Here is a 16,388-nt window from a genome sequence, read left to right as displayed (position 1 = left end):
GGCCCCAAAGTCAAGTAATGGGTTTAGTTACTGTCTGACTCTTCATAGAGGATCTCAGATCTTCTCCCAGCTTTCCAGATCAGGGAAAGTGGTGTAGAACCACAACGAAACTGTTTGTGTTCAGATCCCGATGAAGCAACTGTACAGGTGGAGGAAGCAGATGGGATTGTGCTGTCACAGACGCAAACATCCCCCTCTACATCATTCTGTTCCTGCGAGTCGGGTTCAGTCCCTGGCTCATTATGAGTCCTGCTGCCCACTATTGGCAAGTTCAAGGAATTGCAGCTTTTCAGCATGTTAGTGTCCGTGCTGGGGAGGAAGAGGTGGTCCGTTCACGCCGGGGTGGTAAAACGCACAATTATTTTCATACCGACAGTTTCCTTTCATCATGAAATGGCGACAAACTGGCCTCTTTGACATGTCTGAAATGAAATAAACAGTTTGACGTTACTTACGAGCTCATTTTATTTTGGAAATTGAATGCTTTCGGTGTTCAAACTTACCACCCATGCTGTTGTGTCCTCCACGTGGTCCTCCGCGCGGTCCTCCTCGTCCTCTGAATCCCGGATCTCCTCCTCCTCCTCTCCCTCGTCCCCGGTGAAAGTGACCTCCTCGGTGTGGGCCTCCTCTCATGGAGTCATCGCCCCAGTAATTGCCGTTGTCTGCCCCACGGCCCTGTGGACCGGGTGGGGGACCCATCATGCGCGGGCCGCCAGGGTTGAAGGGTGGTGGGCCATGGCCGTGTGGAGGAGGAGGTGGAGGATGGTTGAAATGTGGTCCAGGAGGCTTGTTGGGAGGGAAACCACCATTCATGGGCATCTGCATGTTGTTCATGTTGTTCATGTTCATGCCGGGGCCATGACCGAGCAGACCGGTGTTCACTACGAATTGAGAAAAACAGAACATTAAACATGTTGTTTAACCATCATGCAATCTTTCCTCAACATAGCAGTGTTGGTATGGTTAACTAAAACATTTGAGGGTTAATTAATTGTTAATTGAAATAAAGCAGAATAAAAATAGTATAAAAAACTATATAAATAAATATTAATATAAATATTAAATGGAAAAAAAAGAAAGAATAAAACTAATATGAATAAAATAAGTTCGAGTACTAAAACTGAAATAAAAACACTTAAAAATAATAATAAATGTATAAAATAAAAACTAAACTAAAACAAAGGTTTATGTCATTAGAAATAAAATACAAAAAATAAAGATAGACAGACTAAAGCTGAAATAGAAATAAATTAAAGCTATATAAAAAATATATACACAAACATTTTCAAATGACTTAAAACTAAAACTGAAATAAAAATATAGCTTTAATAAAAAAGCACGTCAAATTACTAAAACTAACCAAATTTAAATTAAAACTTGATCATATAAAAATAAAAGCCAATTCAAAATATGAATTAATATATAAATAAACTAAAACAAAACTGTCACATCGTTGAAACACGTACTTGGTGGAGCATTGGGAGGCGGGTTCTGATTCTGGTTCTGTTGCAGAGAGCCCAAAAGCTGCTTGATCTTGTCAGAGAAATCAGGCTGTTTGATCAGGTCCTCTGGAGATTGGTTAGATCCCTGAGCACCCTGAAAACAAGCAGAGATGCTTAAAAAACAAAGCCTTTGCACATTCTCATGGTAAATAAATAAAATGTAGAAGTGTATTTTGTCTTACCATAATAGATGAGAGCAGTTCCTGGACATTAACAGCAGGGTTATTATTGGCTGGTGGGGCGCTGCCTTGCGCCTGAGGGCTGCGGCCGCTGTTGCCCAGGCTGCCCATGAGGTTGGCCAGAACAGGAGGAAGCTTGGAGCCTTCATTAGGGCCAGAAGAGCCACCAGAGAGAGCAGTGTCAACGGGTTCCATGTAATTTTCCTCCATCATACTGCTGTCCTACAACACCACAGATTGAGAAAGAGGTCAAATCCCATACCACATCCGATACTTCTAAAATAAAAATAAAAATGGAGGGGGAAAGCATGTAAAAAGGTCACTGGCTGTCTTACCTCATCCAACGGGATGAGACGAGGCGGCATGGGCTCATACGGCTCAGGGTCTGGTTCATGAGGACTGTCTGGAACACTGCAGAGAAAAGAAAATCCATTTAACCACTTAACTGTCACCGTCCCACAGGTGGGACGTTTGCCACTATATTTTTAAAACAATAATATCTTAGTAAATACCTTAAATAATATTGACAAACTATATATCATTTGAAAGCTTACAATCTCTAGTTTCCATATTTGGTGACTGATTTTCAAAATATATTACAGAGGAGCCATAATTTATCAATATAAAACAAGAATATTTTCATACTCATAAGGCGTGTTCAGACCTTTATTTTAAAATAGCAGTAAACATGAAAAATCATGAAAAAAGGGTAGATACCTCAGTTTGTTTTCATGCCAAAAGTTCAAAAGATAGAATCCATTCAATTATTTTGGAAAAAAAAGGTCTGAAAAGTTTGAAATATCAAGAAAAAAAAAATAAATTCACCATTTGTGACGTGGCAGCTAGCTATGACTTACATGCGTGTTCTTTGTATGTGTTTCTTAGAGGTTCAATTCATATCAAAATCTGCCAAACTTCCCATGCTACTTCTGAATAGGATCTCTACTTCAGAAATTGTATGAAAATTGTGAAAATAATGGTTCATATCACTCAAAACATGAATGGAAATGCAGGCGCCCTTATATGGGCAGTAATGGAGTCTGATTGTGCCCTAGTGAAATAGTTTGGTACTGCGCTCAAACAAAATCTTACTGAAAGCTCATTTTTTGAGATATCAACCTAAAATTTGAAACACAACTTGTTCAGATTTTTGGCTTTGATCTTTCTGCCATTTTAGAGTAGCCCAGGTTTTGAAAATATATATTTTATGTAAAATATGAATAATTAATATTTTTACATTGTACATTTCCATAAACTCAAACTTCTATAACTTTTTTTCTGTTTCACTTTCTTAATTTATTTCACTTCTACAAAAATCTGCCAAATGTCTTCTTTAAAACAAGACCAATCATATATCTATATTCCAAAGCATTCTTGAATTACAACCATTTAAGTTCGAAATGTGCATTTTCATGTCTATTCAAAAAAGGGGGGGTGACAGTTAACAGGTTAAAGTCTATTCATACTTCATAAACATGGATTCCTGTGTGCCAGGATTTATAACGTTATTTGTAAAGTTAAATAAAGTTATTGTTACACTATTAAACACATTTTTGTTCAAATTCAAATAAACCTGAAATAAAATAAAATATAAATATGGGCTGAAAACCTGAATGAATAGAAATTTAGAAACTAACTGAAATAAGTGCGCGTTAAAGTTAAATAAAAACTAAAACTGAAACAAAATAAATTAAACCTAAATAGTAATATTAAAAAAGAACAAATTAATAAAAAATGACAACAGCATTTCATTTCTGAAAATTAAACTGAAATGAAAACTGAAAATATAAAAATAATAGATAAATTATCATTTTAATAAAAAACTATAATAGTAGATAATACTAAAACAACACATATTTGTGTGTGTTATTGCATAAGCAGGAAATAATATCAAGTCCCAATTTTAACAATCCCAAAAATTTCAGATGGATTCCCGGCCTACATAATGTGGGTCTATATATGCCACATTATGTGCATTAAACATTCACATCATGAAACAACATTCACAACACAAGAGAAAAGGCATCAAAGTGTTGTCTTACCTCTCCTTGCTGAGGAAGATCTCCTGCAGAATGCCCATCTCTCGGTCTCGCTGAATCATCTTCTCTTTGCTGCTGCCACCTGCAATGACTAGGCAGCCTATAAGGGTCAAGGGTCGCGGTGGAGTCCAGGGCACCCTCTCCTCCATGGTGTCGTGAGAAATACGACGAGCCATTTCAAACGTATGCCTGTCCATCATCAGCTCCCGTTTAGCAGCCTCACCGAAGTCCTTAATTTTATTGACGTTCACTGAGGTAGAGTGATAAAGAGTGATTAGTAGTGAACAAATCCCCACAAATATTTTATGTGTGATAAAATACAACATACACAACTGTTCAAATATTTGGGGTCAGTACGATTTTTTTTTTTTAAAAATAAAGACATTTTAAACATATTTCTATCTCAAGTAAATGATGTTCTTTTAAACCTTCTATTCATCAATGAATCCTAAAAATATATAATGGTTTCCACAAAAATATTATTAAGCAGCACAAATCAATGTTTTCAACATTGATAACAAGAAATATTTCTTGAGCACCAAATCAGTATATTAGAATGATTTTGTAAGGATTATGTGACACTGAATAAATTAGATTTCACAGGAATAAATTAGATTTTAAATATTCAAACAAAAAACTGCTAAATTATACTGTAATGTTACTATTTTGCTCTACTATCTAAATCTAATAAATGCAGCCTTGGAGACCATAGGAGACTCAAAGGAGAAAAAAAAAATCATACAAACTTATGAACAATAGTGTAAGTGCAGAAAGTGTCGTTTTACCTCTCTCAGTCTCATCCAGGTCAAAGTAGAAGTACTCTTTGAGATTATCCTCTTCCGCCCACCGAACGCTTTTCTTTTTCTTCCCTTTCTTAGTCAGAGTCTCCTCCTCGCCGCGAGGTTCAGACAGAGCATTGGGTTTATCACCTGAAAACATGAAATAAAGCATTTTAAATTCAGCACATACATTCATACAGCTCTCAGTGAAGCTGTGGCCAATTTAAACACAACAGGACTCACCGGTGTCCATGGCTTCAGGGTCCTCGGTGGGCACAGGTGTGCCGGGCTGCTCCAGGTCTTGGGTTTCATGAGGAGGGGTCTGAGATGAAGGAGTCTCAGGGGAAGACGGTTTGGCCTGTGAACCGGAGTATGGCTGTGGCCTGCCGTCAAATGGACAGGGCTGTGGAGCACAAGAGAAAAAAAAAAACAGTTGCTTTTGGACGTTGAGGAAATTTAACAACAAAGCATAAACAAATGAGGGTAGTCTGATGTAGCACACCTTATTAGTGGTAGGGGAAACAGCTTTTGGTTTCTTTTTCTTGATCTTGATGCCAGGCACTGGAGCGGAGTTGAGGGCATCCAAAAATCCAGTGGCCTCCATCGCTAAAAGGAAAAGAGATGGATATTTAGCACTAGTCAGAGGGGAAAACTCTACTCTCTCCGCCTAATTCAAAGATTATCATAATCATATTACTTGAGTTGAAGTGCTGAATGGGCATACTCACGCTGTGCGGGTATAATTTTGACTTTGATCTCTTTGGTAGAGTTGGGGGTGGTGTTAAGTGGCTTGTACTTCTTCTCCACTGGTGGTGCGTCATTTGGCGATGTGCTGAAGGAAGAAAGCCAGACTTTAATGATTCTTCCCAAAGTAAAACCGCATTCATATTCATTCAGATCATGAATCAAATGAGATTGGATTACATGTGACTGCTCATTATTGGCAAAAACAAAGAAAGGAAGTGTTTGTTTACCTAGGTCTTTTAAGCATAGCTGGCTTGATGTTGTATTTGTCTCCAAGTTGTGGTGCACTGGGGGGCTTCTTTACAGGAACTGGAGCAATGCTCTCAACCTCCAAACCTGCAGATATCATGTATTCAGTCAATTCAGACAGATCACTTTTTAAATGTGTTAAAGAGACCCAAGAACCTTTAAAGTCAGGTGTAAATGTTAGTGAGACAAAAAAAAATACATTTACAATCCACAACTCCAAAGATTTTTTTAGGCAGCTAAAACGATTTTAAAAATAAATGTATATTTCAGAAAAAAAATGTTATTTACATATAAAATATTTATATATAATATAATAATATTTCTTATATATATATACAAGCATGTGTGTGTATTTATATATATATATATAAAATAATTATACACAGTGCACCCACATATATTATGTAAACACAAACTTTTATTTTGGATGCGATTAATCGCGATTAATCGTTTGACAGCCCTACTAAAATAGCTAAATAAAAGTGACTAACCTGTAGAGCGGATCTTTGCGTGACTTGGAGCATAAGCTTTTGGTTTGTCTTTCTTCTTCTCCTCTTCTGCAACCTTTTCTCGGGGCTTCACCTCTGGACGCACTTTTCCATCCTCCTTTTTTCGTTTCTTGTCTGATGGAAAACAGAGTTGGGTTATGCGCCAATAATGGAAACCCCACTTGGCTACAATTCACGTTAAAAGTGCAGCCAGTCTACTTTAACAGAAAACAGAGATACATAGAAGACAATGTAAATAAGAATCCCTACCATTGGGTGACACACCACTGGCGACGCTCTGAGAGCGGATAATAGCCATCCAGCCGTCCACCAGCACTGACGCCAGCTTCCTCAGCTCTGGGAGAAAGAGAAGTGACAGAGTTGAAACCTGACACTGGAACACTGGGAATTGTCTGGCATTGATTTATGCAACATGTGCCCTTACCTTCTGTCTCACCGCTCTTGCTCAGATGTTTCACCAGCTTGGCTGTGTTGTTCTAGCAGGAGAGAGAAACAAACATGCAGAGAACAGGTGTTATAAGACTGTGGGGGGGCACGTGTGTGAGTTTTCTGGGCTGTGGTGTGGTGAAGTACCTGTTTGAGGTGGTCCACAGTCAGAGGGAGTTTCTGCAAGGTGAGCAGTATGAGCTGCAGCAGGGGGGTGTTGGTGGTGGTCTTTGAGTAAGTAAGCCAAGAGTTCAACAACTTGTAGCCTCCGACTCGAATGAATCTGAGAGGAAGAGAAAGAGTTAAGCACAACATTGAAAACTGAAGTGTTTCAAGTTACAAACAGTGCTTTAAATGGATATTACTCTTACCGATTAAGTACATCATGTGATTTCGTCTGGAGTAAGATGTTCAGATACATGCACCTGCTGACCATTTTATGCGAGGCCTTCATAAGACTGTTTAAAAAAAAATTGGAAAGAGGGAAAAAAGTTATAGGGAAATCTATTAGTTAATTGAATTAATAGCTTTTAAAGAAGTCCAGAAAATTTAAAATGGTAAAAGCATCTCACCTGAAGACTTTAGCGACTCCCTCAAGACTACGTAGCTCTCCATCCTTCCCCAGCAGAGCTTCCACTCCTTTCAGCACCTCTCTGGGGTCCACCGGGCCTACAGCCATAACTGCTTACTGACAGAGGGAGAGAAAACAGGGGTTATTCATGTGCTTATGCCACTGGGGAGAACATGGGATATGGCATGAAATCATCTCATCAATACTGAAAAAATTAGATGGCGCTTAAGGAGAGCTCACTGGAACAGCAAAAGGACAATGCTGAATCTTTCACAAGTTATCCCCATTAATGTTTACCCAGACAGGCGACTATGGATCTGAAGCAACTTTGAAACAACAAGCTCAGAAGACAACAAAAAATGGAGTAGAGCAACTTCCAGATTTATATATATATTCCACTGAATCAGATCTGGGCATCTTGTCAGCAGTTCTTCGATTCACATCAGATATGATTTGAAAACAAAAGGACATGTGGACAAAAGGACGCTCTGTTCATCAAACTACAGTTGATGGTCAAATTTATGTTTCATAACAAGGAAAATTATGTAATTGCATAAAAAGGTGGGACTTTGATTACTAGCTCCTAAAAGCTGTTGGAATTTCAAGAAATGAAATATTACAGTGCAGCTGACTAAACTTCTCTTTCCAATGAACAAAATGTTTAATACACAACAGCTATTGGACTATCGATATTAACTGGAATTTCTGCCACTATAAAAGGGGCAGCAGGTATAACTGTTATAGCTTAACAGACTGAATTATACAACATTCATGTCACCAGTCGTTCTAGTATAATCCAATCAGTCTGTCACTTATTTAATTATACTAGAAAATGGATGAGCGGTTACAGGAGCGTTGTATAATTCAGTTCATATCTGAAATTATGAAATATGAACTAATGTAAAATTACATGTGTAATGTCAATGTCATAAACCCACCTGCTTTTTACATACACGGTACATTACACAAAGTAAGCATCACTGGTACAAAGAACTTAGTTATGGAACAGAATATAATGGCTGTGATCAGTAACGTGCATTCAAATTATTATATCATTTGAATAATAATTATTGTTATTATTATTATACACAAGTAGAAATAGGAGGGGGGGAAGACAATTAAAAAATATATATTTGAGAATGCACTTACAGTTGAACATTGTTTTACAACAACTTTTATTAGTAATTTGTATAATGATAACCCTTGTAATCCTCCAAAAGTTCAATTATTGTTTCTAATACAATTTATCACAAATTTTTCAAGACACACTAGGGAAGTAACAGCAGAAGTGTGCAAATGATTGACAGGATTTTCTTGTTTAACAGAAAAGCACTGTCACACTGACAGCTGTGAACCAGCAGGGACTGGCATTACACTTTCTGTCTTCCTCATGTGTCACGGCTGTGATCCATCTGTCTATTCCAACTTAACATCTATAGATTCATAGGTAAAACAAGATCATGTTTATAAATTAAATGACCCAAAACCTTTACATTATGTATATATACATTAAATTTTTGTATAGATGCACATTCTCATTGCTACTTTAAATAGTGTACTAATATTTAAATGAATCACTTGATACAATGCACTTACTGTGTACAGGATTTACATTCTACTTGTATTTACAAAATACCTACATATAATTACATCTACAATTGATGTCTGTAATTACATCTATAATGACTCTGACTCTTGACCTTAAACTTGTACCCCAACACATCTCCTGTTCAATATCAGGAAAAATGTTTTACAACACAAAATGAACACAATAAGTACATTGTATCATTTTGTTTACCTTAGATACAGTGGGACCAATTTGTAAGTTTGTGTAAATAATTTGAAAAAGTAAGTTTTAAATATGTTACAAAGACATACTGCATGTTTTAAAAACTCAGTATATTAACTGGATCTTTTTATTTATATTTTAAGTATAGACCCAAGGAATTCCAGAACCAAATTACAATTGTGTACCTTAGTGGCTTCCTGAGACCATTTCCTCATTATATATATTTTTTTCTGTATTTCATGACGAATTTAGATTTTTATACCCCACAAAAAAGTAATTTTCTATCCTGTATATATGCCAAAAAAATAATATAAAATACCCCAAAACATCAGGAAATAAATAACTAACGAAGGAAATAGACTCTGGAAGACTTCGTTACCACCTTGTGAATCAGGGTCCAATAGCAAGAAACTCCTCGAGTATAATTATGTTCAGAAATTATAATTTTAAGAGTATGATTAACAAGGGTCAACTTGAAACTGAGCACAAGGCTTTCAAAGTGCTATGTCGCCACCATGTGGTTATTTCTAACTATAGAGAATATACAAAAACGGTGAATGCCACGAAGCAATATAAAAATGTCAATCAAATGTGATCTAGACATAATAAAATAAAGAAATATGTACGATATATGCAATAAAAATTGTACATTTAGAAAAAAAAGATGAACATAATCAGTACTTCAGTACTAATAATATCTGAGGTAGTCAAGTCAATTACAAAGACTTTGAGGGAGGGAAGAGTGTTTCTGGTGGGGAGAGAGAGAGAGAGAGAGAGAGAGAGAGAGAGAGAGAGAGAGAGAGAGAGAGAGAGAGAGAGAGAGAGAGAGAGAGAGAGAGAGAGAGAGAGAGAGAGATAACGTCATTTGCCCCGCCCACACGGAGCAACAGCGAGTATTTCTCCCTTCAGTTCCTCTCACCACAGCACACTTGACTGGACACCGACGAGACTACCAACTAACTACAGCAGAAATTGAACAACGCGACGAGTTAAACATGAATACTGAATCTATTTTTTACGACTGTTAAGCATGCAAATGTTTAGCAACGTTTTAATTTATGTTCTACATAATTTCAAAAGACAGTGAAAATGTCTACTAATGGCTGAATGCGAAAAACTTAGAATTTACTCACTTTTGATCGTGTGAGAAATCAGGTTTTGTCTTACCCGTAACACTGTTGTTGAAGAACTTTTTATAGTCACAACCGAACTCCTTAAACACGGAACAATACACACAATTCCTGGGAACGTCAGTTGTCATAACAAACAAGAAAAAGTCAACAAGATTGTACATTCACTGTAAAGAAAATATTAACATTTTTTTTTTGATGAAATGTAGATGTGAAAAAAAAACCTAGTCTAACTTTAAAAAATAAATCTGAAACTGATTATATTCCACACCTTCCTGTATAATAACCTTCCTACAGCACAAGACTTTCAACCCTATGTTACCTACTTTCAACATTTAATCTAGTGCAACAAACTGGCATCTTTAAGCAAGTTTTGTGTTATAACTGGTCAAAACAGAGCATCCAGTGTTGGTCTGACTAAAGGCCAGTAATATGAATTTATGCATCTACTCAATAGTGGCCACAGGGGGATTTGATTTTCCATCTGTCGAAGTCTCCCTTTCTGATACAGCAGCTCGCCCTGAGCTGACAACGACTCCTCTGATTGGCTGGAGTAGGAGCTAAGCCACGCCCACTAGCTTTAACCACTTCTCTTCGTGCTCACTAGATAGAACGGGTGCCCGGTCGCCATCTTTGAATTCCAACAAGTTTTTAAAAATACAACGGCTATGTTCCCCGCGCCTGCCATTTGTCTTCCTCGTTTACAAAGTGCTACTATATTTACCCCGCTAGCGACTCACTGATGTTTAGACGATACCTCGAGCTGTATATGGGAATGATGGCAACGCGAGACAGCCGTTCCGAACTACAGTATTTCCCGTAGATCCAGTCAGAAAAACAAAGCCACCATTGCCTCGAGTGATCCGAGCAAAGGACAACCCGTCCGCCATTTTAAAGCAAAATCAACAAGACAAATAATACCCTATCTACGCACTCGTAAAACACAAAAAAGGCAATCTTTATAGTCAGACTGCTATGCATTTTTATAAATTTATCATTGCCTGGGGAGGTTTATTTCATCAAACTGTTCCAGCTCCGCCAACTAAGTTAATAACACCTAACGACATTATAAACAAAATGTTGCATTTCAGTCAGGGTTTTTTTTCTCCGTTCGGCTAAATCCACAGGCGCCACTTGGCAATCTTTATGTGTAGATTGCGTTGATTGTTCCAGTGAGCTCTCCTTTGAAAAGAATGCAGTTTATAAAAAAAGCCCCAATTGAATGCAGTCACTTCCTGCCTATGGCAATCTTTATGTACAGATTGCTTATGATCAGCGATGGCTAGCTTATTATTCGATGATTTATCGTTACTTTATCATTAGGATTACTCCGTCTCACACACAAAGAGAAGCAGGGCGTTGAAGCCGCTGCTTTGGCTTTGCAATGTGAGCTCATACGCTATAGCTAGCTGTCTCGCTTTATCTCAGCATGCTATCTGCCTCTAGAAACTGTGGCGCATTTAGGTCGCCACATTCGAGATCTTTCTATAAGTTTTATCTCTATTTATATCTGGAATCATTTTCAACAAAGACAATTGGTTAACGTACGTAATTTCGATTCAAATTGGTTTGAAAGAACACTTACTATTAATACCTCTCCTCTGCGTCTCGGGTTGCTATTAATATATTGTGCTTAACAGCAACAATTTTCAGCTTTTTAACAGTTTAAGAGAACGTAAACTGTCATGACTTTAGCATTATTGGCTGAAAAATGGCATAATGGGCGGGATTGTGGTGGCTGAAATTGAGCTTTTCCTTCTTGAACAATCTGGAGCAAAAAAGCAGTAAGCGAATGTCCGTTACTCGAGTAGAAAAAATGAGTTTTTTGGGGTTTGATCTTCGTACACAGTTGAAAAATCCTCGACGCCAGATCTTCACTGAGACAGACTCAGACCTGAAACGAAACAACAGCACAAAGAGACATTAGAGAAAAGCGAATGTTTGGCGGCGGAAATCCAGATAACGGTCAAAAAAGTAGTTTTGCTGTTAAAACTGAGGTAGCCGGACGTTGGGACAAAAAAATCGTCTTTAAATCGCAAAAAGAGGGAGAGACGTCCTCCGATATGACACTTACCTCAGACAAATCCAGGAATGCTCTAGAAGGGTGGGGACTCAGTATATATAGTTCTGACGTTTTTTTGCGTCATCCCGGTGTCGAGAGCGCGCTTTCGGGCGTTGATTTTAACACAAAATGGAGTTGATGATCACGCGGTCCTTTAGCGTGCACACACTCGAAACGACCTTTTGTGTTCAAGGACGAGCCCATCCCCCACCCCGTTTTCCGGTTGTTGTTTTAGGGGCTTTCTGTGCAAGGATAATAATTAATTTAGTAGAATTTGGATGTGTACACGAACATAGGCATATTATTTTATGCGTTGAAAAACTATATTGTAATTTTGATTAAACGGTTGTGTAAATTACTTTAACACTCTTAGGTTCAAAGTCTGGGTTAAAATGAGAAACATACAAAGGATGGAAAAAGAGAGCATGCAAACATCAAGTTTTGATTGACAGATGCTTGATTATAATGCTTAAATCCTTTCAATAAATCTACGATGGACTTTTATATTTATTTTCAACAATAAAACATAACATAGATAATATTATAAAAGATTAATTAATTTATATAACCACAAATAACACCAATAAGGCTGCAAGACGGATTAACCAGAGGGGTTATTTTAGTAAAGGTTTCACAAAAAGTACATTTTACACCGATTTCTGTAAGGTATTTGGCAAAGCAAAATGTGTGAATGTATTTATCTCTTTAAAACGAGAAAAAGTGAGAAGTTGTGCACTTCCGTCACAGTACACTTTGACCTCTCAACAACTTCCTTGTTTGTTACAAAGACAAAATGGCAGCCTCCTTACAACGCATTGGAATAGTTGTCTGCCGCTCATTTCCTGTTATTTTACAACGAAATCTTCAAAGACAGGTTGGTTGATTAAAATCATTTTAATAAATGCAGTTTATGCAAGAATATTAAGCCTGTTCTGGTGGTGACAGTTCAGTGAAGGTACGCGAACAGCTCAAAATGACGATACAGACATGAAGGACAATTTACACGTTTTGTATTTCAGATAATTCGTGATTGGAAAATAACTTCAAGTGCCGCTCCAGTGTTGCGTGTGAATTTTTGTTCATCATCATCATCATCATCATCATCATCATCTGCTGATAGCACCGATTCAGCTGAGACACTAGTGTCTAGATATGCCGATAGACCATGGGCATACTTAGAAAGTGAAGGTAAATATGATCATTAAATGATCAGTAATTGTAATTGTGGTCAAACAGTGGCTATAACAGCTCTCTATTTAGAATACATTGAACGCTATGGATCAAAGCCTGTGTGGTCCAACTACAGGAGGAACCATAAGGGGGGCGTCCCGCCTCAAAAGACAAGAAAGACATGTATTGTAAGTACACTTTTGTTTAGGTTTTATATTCTTATTCAGATGCTTTTCTCAGTCTATAAACTTTGAATTAATTTGTGATTTTGAATTGCCGTATAGAGAGGAGATAAGATATGTGCGAACGCTTGTCCCATCTGTCGTGATCCAAATGTCATTGTCCATTACAAGGTTTGTTTTTCTAATCTTTATTTCATTTGAACTTTGTCAATACTACACTTTAAAGTTATTTTCTTTAATATACAGCATTTTCCCCCTGCAGAATGTGAACCTGTTGCAGCAGTTCATTTGTCCTCAAACTGGAATGCTGTATGATCCCACTCGAACCGGTAACAAATTTCTCAATAGTTACAATTGTCATATTTCTAATATGGTCCTTACCTGATCACCACTTTTCTCTTTATCTTTGTTTCCTCAGGCGTGTGCATGAAACAACAGAAACTACTTCACAAGGCTGTTGATACCGCTAGAGATCATGGTAAACTGATGTTTTAAATGGATAGTTCACCTAAAAGTAAAATTGCGGTCATTAATTACTCCCCCCCATCAGGTCGTTACATGTTTGTGAGTCTTTCATTCATCTCCAGAAAAGAAATGAAGATCTTTTCAATGAAACTGAGAGTTTTTGGTCTCTCCAGACTGGTCTCTTTGACGCTTTAATAAAGAGATCATAAAATGTATCCATATGAATGTGCACACAGATAAATCCATTAATAAAAGAAGCTGATGCATAAGAGCTTTATGTGATTAGATTTTTTTTTCCCTTTAAGGTTTACTTCTTGTCCAGCTACCTCATGTGGACTACTCGAAAGAAGACTACTCAAACACCCATGGTGCTGTTGCACCAACCCCTGCTCCATTTTCTCTCAGCTCTGGAGAAATGTGGTACTCATGGTATGGGAATATAAAAGCAGACGAGCGAGAACTGGCAAGAGTGAAGCGAATCTACAAAGAATACCTGAAACCGAATGTTTGAATCTTGTAATTAGACCTTAGCCAGGGTAGACGCCATACTGAACTTAACATGTGTGAACTTGTTTTGTTTCTTGTCAAAAACTAAATATGGTGCTACCTTGACAAAGGTCTACAGAAAGAGTAACTGGATTTAAACGTTTCCATAACAGTACTTAAAATAAGCAACACGAAAAATGTACATTTCCCATTTGTTGTTACATTTTGTCCAACTGATCATAACATACATTTAACTTGTAAAAATAAAAGCTCTACAACAAACTTGATTTTGTTGCAAAAAATCATTTATTTGCTTTTCCATGAAATTTGGATGTACACTTTATATCAAGTTAATCAATAGTCATGTGTTAGTATCATCATTCAAGACAGATGAACCACAGGTAGCATCATTGCTTGAACAAGTATATATATATATTGGATAAATTCTTTGGGGCTGGTTTAGTATGAGAGCATAATGATTTAATACTCTAAACCAAAGTGCTCATTCTACAAAGGCAGTTTAACACTAAATATATGCATCAGCAGTCAGACATATATCAAACTGCACACTTCTAGTCCCCTCTGTTCACATGTGATGGGACATATGTTTTATAGCATTGCATCACACAGATAAACAGCTGTTAATATTATGGCCTAAATGCAAGATTAATACAAGAATGTCAGACATCATGACTAAAGAACAAATGCTGTGTGTGTAAATTGTATGTAAAAATACTTATTTGGATTCAGTCTTAACTTTAAAGGCATGGAGGAAAACATCCTACACCAACACTGATTCTAGGGTTTGTATACATCACCCAACAGAGTTTGCATGCAGGTGCTGAGTTTCAAATGATCAGTCAATTTAACAAGAAACTTTTTGGTTCTATTAGAATTTGCAACAAAAAAAAAAGCCCTTCGGTAATGTAGTCTGACAATCTTGTTATTAACAGCGGCTGTTACTCAGTTTTAGGCTTGTTGACCAGGGTTTCTCCAAGGGCCTCCAGAACTTCTCTCTTGTAGTCTTCAAAGTCTCCATCAATTTGGTTGATTGATTGGTCCTCCACAACCCACAAATGGCACTGGGTCTCTGTGATCAGCCTGGCATCATGGCTCACAATTATCACAGCTGAAAAAAAAATAAAATAAAAAAAAAATCATTAGGTTGTTAAAATTTGACCCCTTGATTTCTACCTTAAATCACTTTAAAGCTCCCCTGACAGGTTTTTTAACATTAATATTAGTTCCCCTAGCCTGCATTTGGTCCCCTCGTGTCTAGAATTTTCAATCGGTGTAAAATGAGCTTTAAATTAAGTAAAATTTAGCAGATACTAGGTATATTAATTAGGGATCGACCGATATGGATTTTTTAGTGCCGATACCGATACCGATTTTTTTCCCATCAGCCTTAGCCGATGACCGATACGGGCTGCCGATTTTCTTGAGCCGATATTTGGAGCCGATACATTTTGCTTCCTCAATTTACATCTTAAAAATAACATGCTGTTAACAAATGTTACAGGTCTCAATTTAATAAAAGTAACATTTAACTAACTTCAAAAATTAATATTTAACAAATAGTAAAAACATGTGAGGTAGAACAAGAACAAGTAGATAAACAATTTAAAAAATATTAAAAACATGAAGTAGAACAAAAAAAGTTCAGTGCTGAAAATGAATATTTAAGCATAAATTAAATAATTACACTATTGCACACAGTAGCAACCAGCATAATAAAGTGCACAGTGCACACTGTACTTCATTTTAAAAGAAACGAACTATGTACTGCATGGTTTCAATTTTCCTACATAAAATAAAATGAGCATGTCTAGTCTCTAATATTACTGCGATTGCGAGGGAGACAAACTCCACACGCCCCAAACTTCAGCCAGGTGAGCGCTGAATAAATCTCCCACAAAAAGCACAGAATAACGTTGGCATTCCTTAATCCTATGACCAGAGTTCGTTACCGTATGCATACTAGGGCTGTCAAAATTGCTCAAATGGCGTTTGCATATTCCCTCTAAAAAACATATTCGAACATCCCGTTGCGCGTTTTGTTGTTGACGCGCATTACATCAATAACAGAGGACACATTAATAAAAA

At 37.1% G+C, this 16,388-nt stretch overlaps 3 protein-coding genes across 5 annotated transcripts in view; 1 reads left to right on the top strand and 2 right to left on the bottom strand.

Annotated features, from left to right (window-relative positions):
* Positions 1 to 153: 153 nt before the first annotated feature.
* On the bottom strand, positions 154 to 11,813 carry ppp1r10 (protein phosphatase 1, regulatory subunit 10). Of its 2 annotated transcripts, none has more exons than XM_039681115.2 (18): positions 11,503 to 11,813; positions 7,000 to 7,115; positions 6,799 to 6,885; positions 6,575 to 6,710; positions 6,426 to 6,477; positions 6,251 to 6,337; positions 5,984 to 6,115; positions 5,474 to 5,579; positions 5,228 to 5,331; positions 5,002 to 5,105; positions 4,743 to 4,902; positions 4,506 to 4,649; positions 3,724 to 3,970; positions 2,017 to 2,092; positions 1,685 to 1,903; positions 1,467 to 1,596; positions 504 to 881; positions 154 to 422 (listed from the first exon to the last, which is right to left on the bottom strand). In XM_039681115.2, the coding sequence occupies exons 2-18, from the start codon at positions 7,104 to 7,106 to the stop codon at positions 298 to 300; spliced, it is 2,394 nt and encodes a 797-aa protein (XP_039537049.2). In that variant the 5' UTR covers positions 7,107 to 7,115; positions 11,503 to 11,813; the 3' UTR covers positions 154 to 297. The 2 variants fall into 2 exon arrangements, with proteins under 2 accessions (XP_039537049.2, XP_088979467.1); XM_089123341.1 differs by lacking the exon at positions 11,503 to 11,813 and adding an exon at positions 9,955 to 10,037.
* An 881-nt stretch (positions 11,814 to 12,694) lies between these two features.
* On the top strand, positions 12,695 to 14,569 carry mrps18b (mitochondrial ribosomal protein S18B). The gene is made up of 7 exons (XM_039681116.2): positions 12,695 to 12,853; positions 12,999 to 13,167; positions 13,240 to 13,337; positions 13,434 to 13,502; positions 13,594 to 13,660; positions 13,750 to 13,809; positions 14,102 to 14,569. The coding sequence occupies exons 1-7, from the start codon at positions 12,773 to 12,775 to the stop codon at positions 14,305 to 14,307; spliced, it is 750 nt and encodes a 249-aa protein (XP_039537050.2). The 5' UTR covers positions 12,695 to 12,772; the 3' UTR covers positions 14,308 to 14,569.
* Positions 14,570 to 14,582: 13 nt separating this feature from the next.
* Positions 14,583 to 16,388, bottom strand: part of abcf1 (ATP binding cassette subfamily F member 1) — a 14,141-nt gene continuing 12,335 nt past the window's right edge. For both annotated transcript variants that reach the window (XM_039681112.2, XM_039681114.2), the window contains one exon: positions 14,583 to 15,411. In XM_039681112.2, the coding sequence (XP_039537046.2) occupies positions 15,242 to 15,411 (170 nt within the window). In that variant the 3' untranslated portion in view covers positions 14,583 to 15,241. The remainder of the gene's footprint in view (positions 15,412 to 16,388) is intronic.

This window comes from Pimephales promelas, chromosome 18 (assembly GCF_988280905.1).
Source record: "Pimephales promelas chromosome 18, fPimPro1.hap1.1, whole genome shotgun sequence".
NCBI lineage: Eukaryota > Metazoa > Chordata > Actinopteri > Cypriniformes > Leuciscidae > Pimephales > Pimephales promelas.
Note: the sequence above shows the minus strand (reverse complement) of the source record. Positions and strands in the feature narration are given on the sequence as shown.

Excerpts from the sequence above, each read along its gene's own strand:
- ppp1r10 (XM_039681115.2), bottom strand. The coding sequence starts at position 7,106 with ATGGCTGTAGGCCCGGTGGACCCCAGAGAGGTGCTGAAAGGAGTGGAA. Across the intron at positions 6,711-6,798 it reads TCACATGATGTACTTAATCG|ATTCATTCGAGTCGGAGGCT; the intron begins GTAAGAGTAATA and ends TCTTCCTCTCAG. Across the intron at positions 423-503 it reads AGGACACAACAGCATGGGTG|ACATGTCAAAGAGGCCAGTT; the intron begins GTAAGTTTGAAC and ends ATTTCATTTCAG.
- mrps18b (XM_039681116.2), top strand. The coding sequence starts at position 12,773 with ATGGCAGCCTCCTTACAACGCATTGGAATAGTTGTCTGCCGCTCATTT. Across the intron at positions 13,168-13,239 it reads GGCATACTTAGAAAGTGAAG|AATACATTGAACGCTATGGA; the intron begins GTAAATATGATC and ends CTCTCTATTTAG. Across the intron at positions 13,503-13,593 it reads ATGTCATTGTCCATTACAAG|AATGTGAACCTGTTGCAGCA; the intron begins GTTTGTTTTTCT and ends TTCCCCCTGCAG.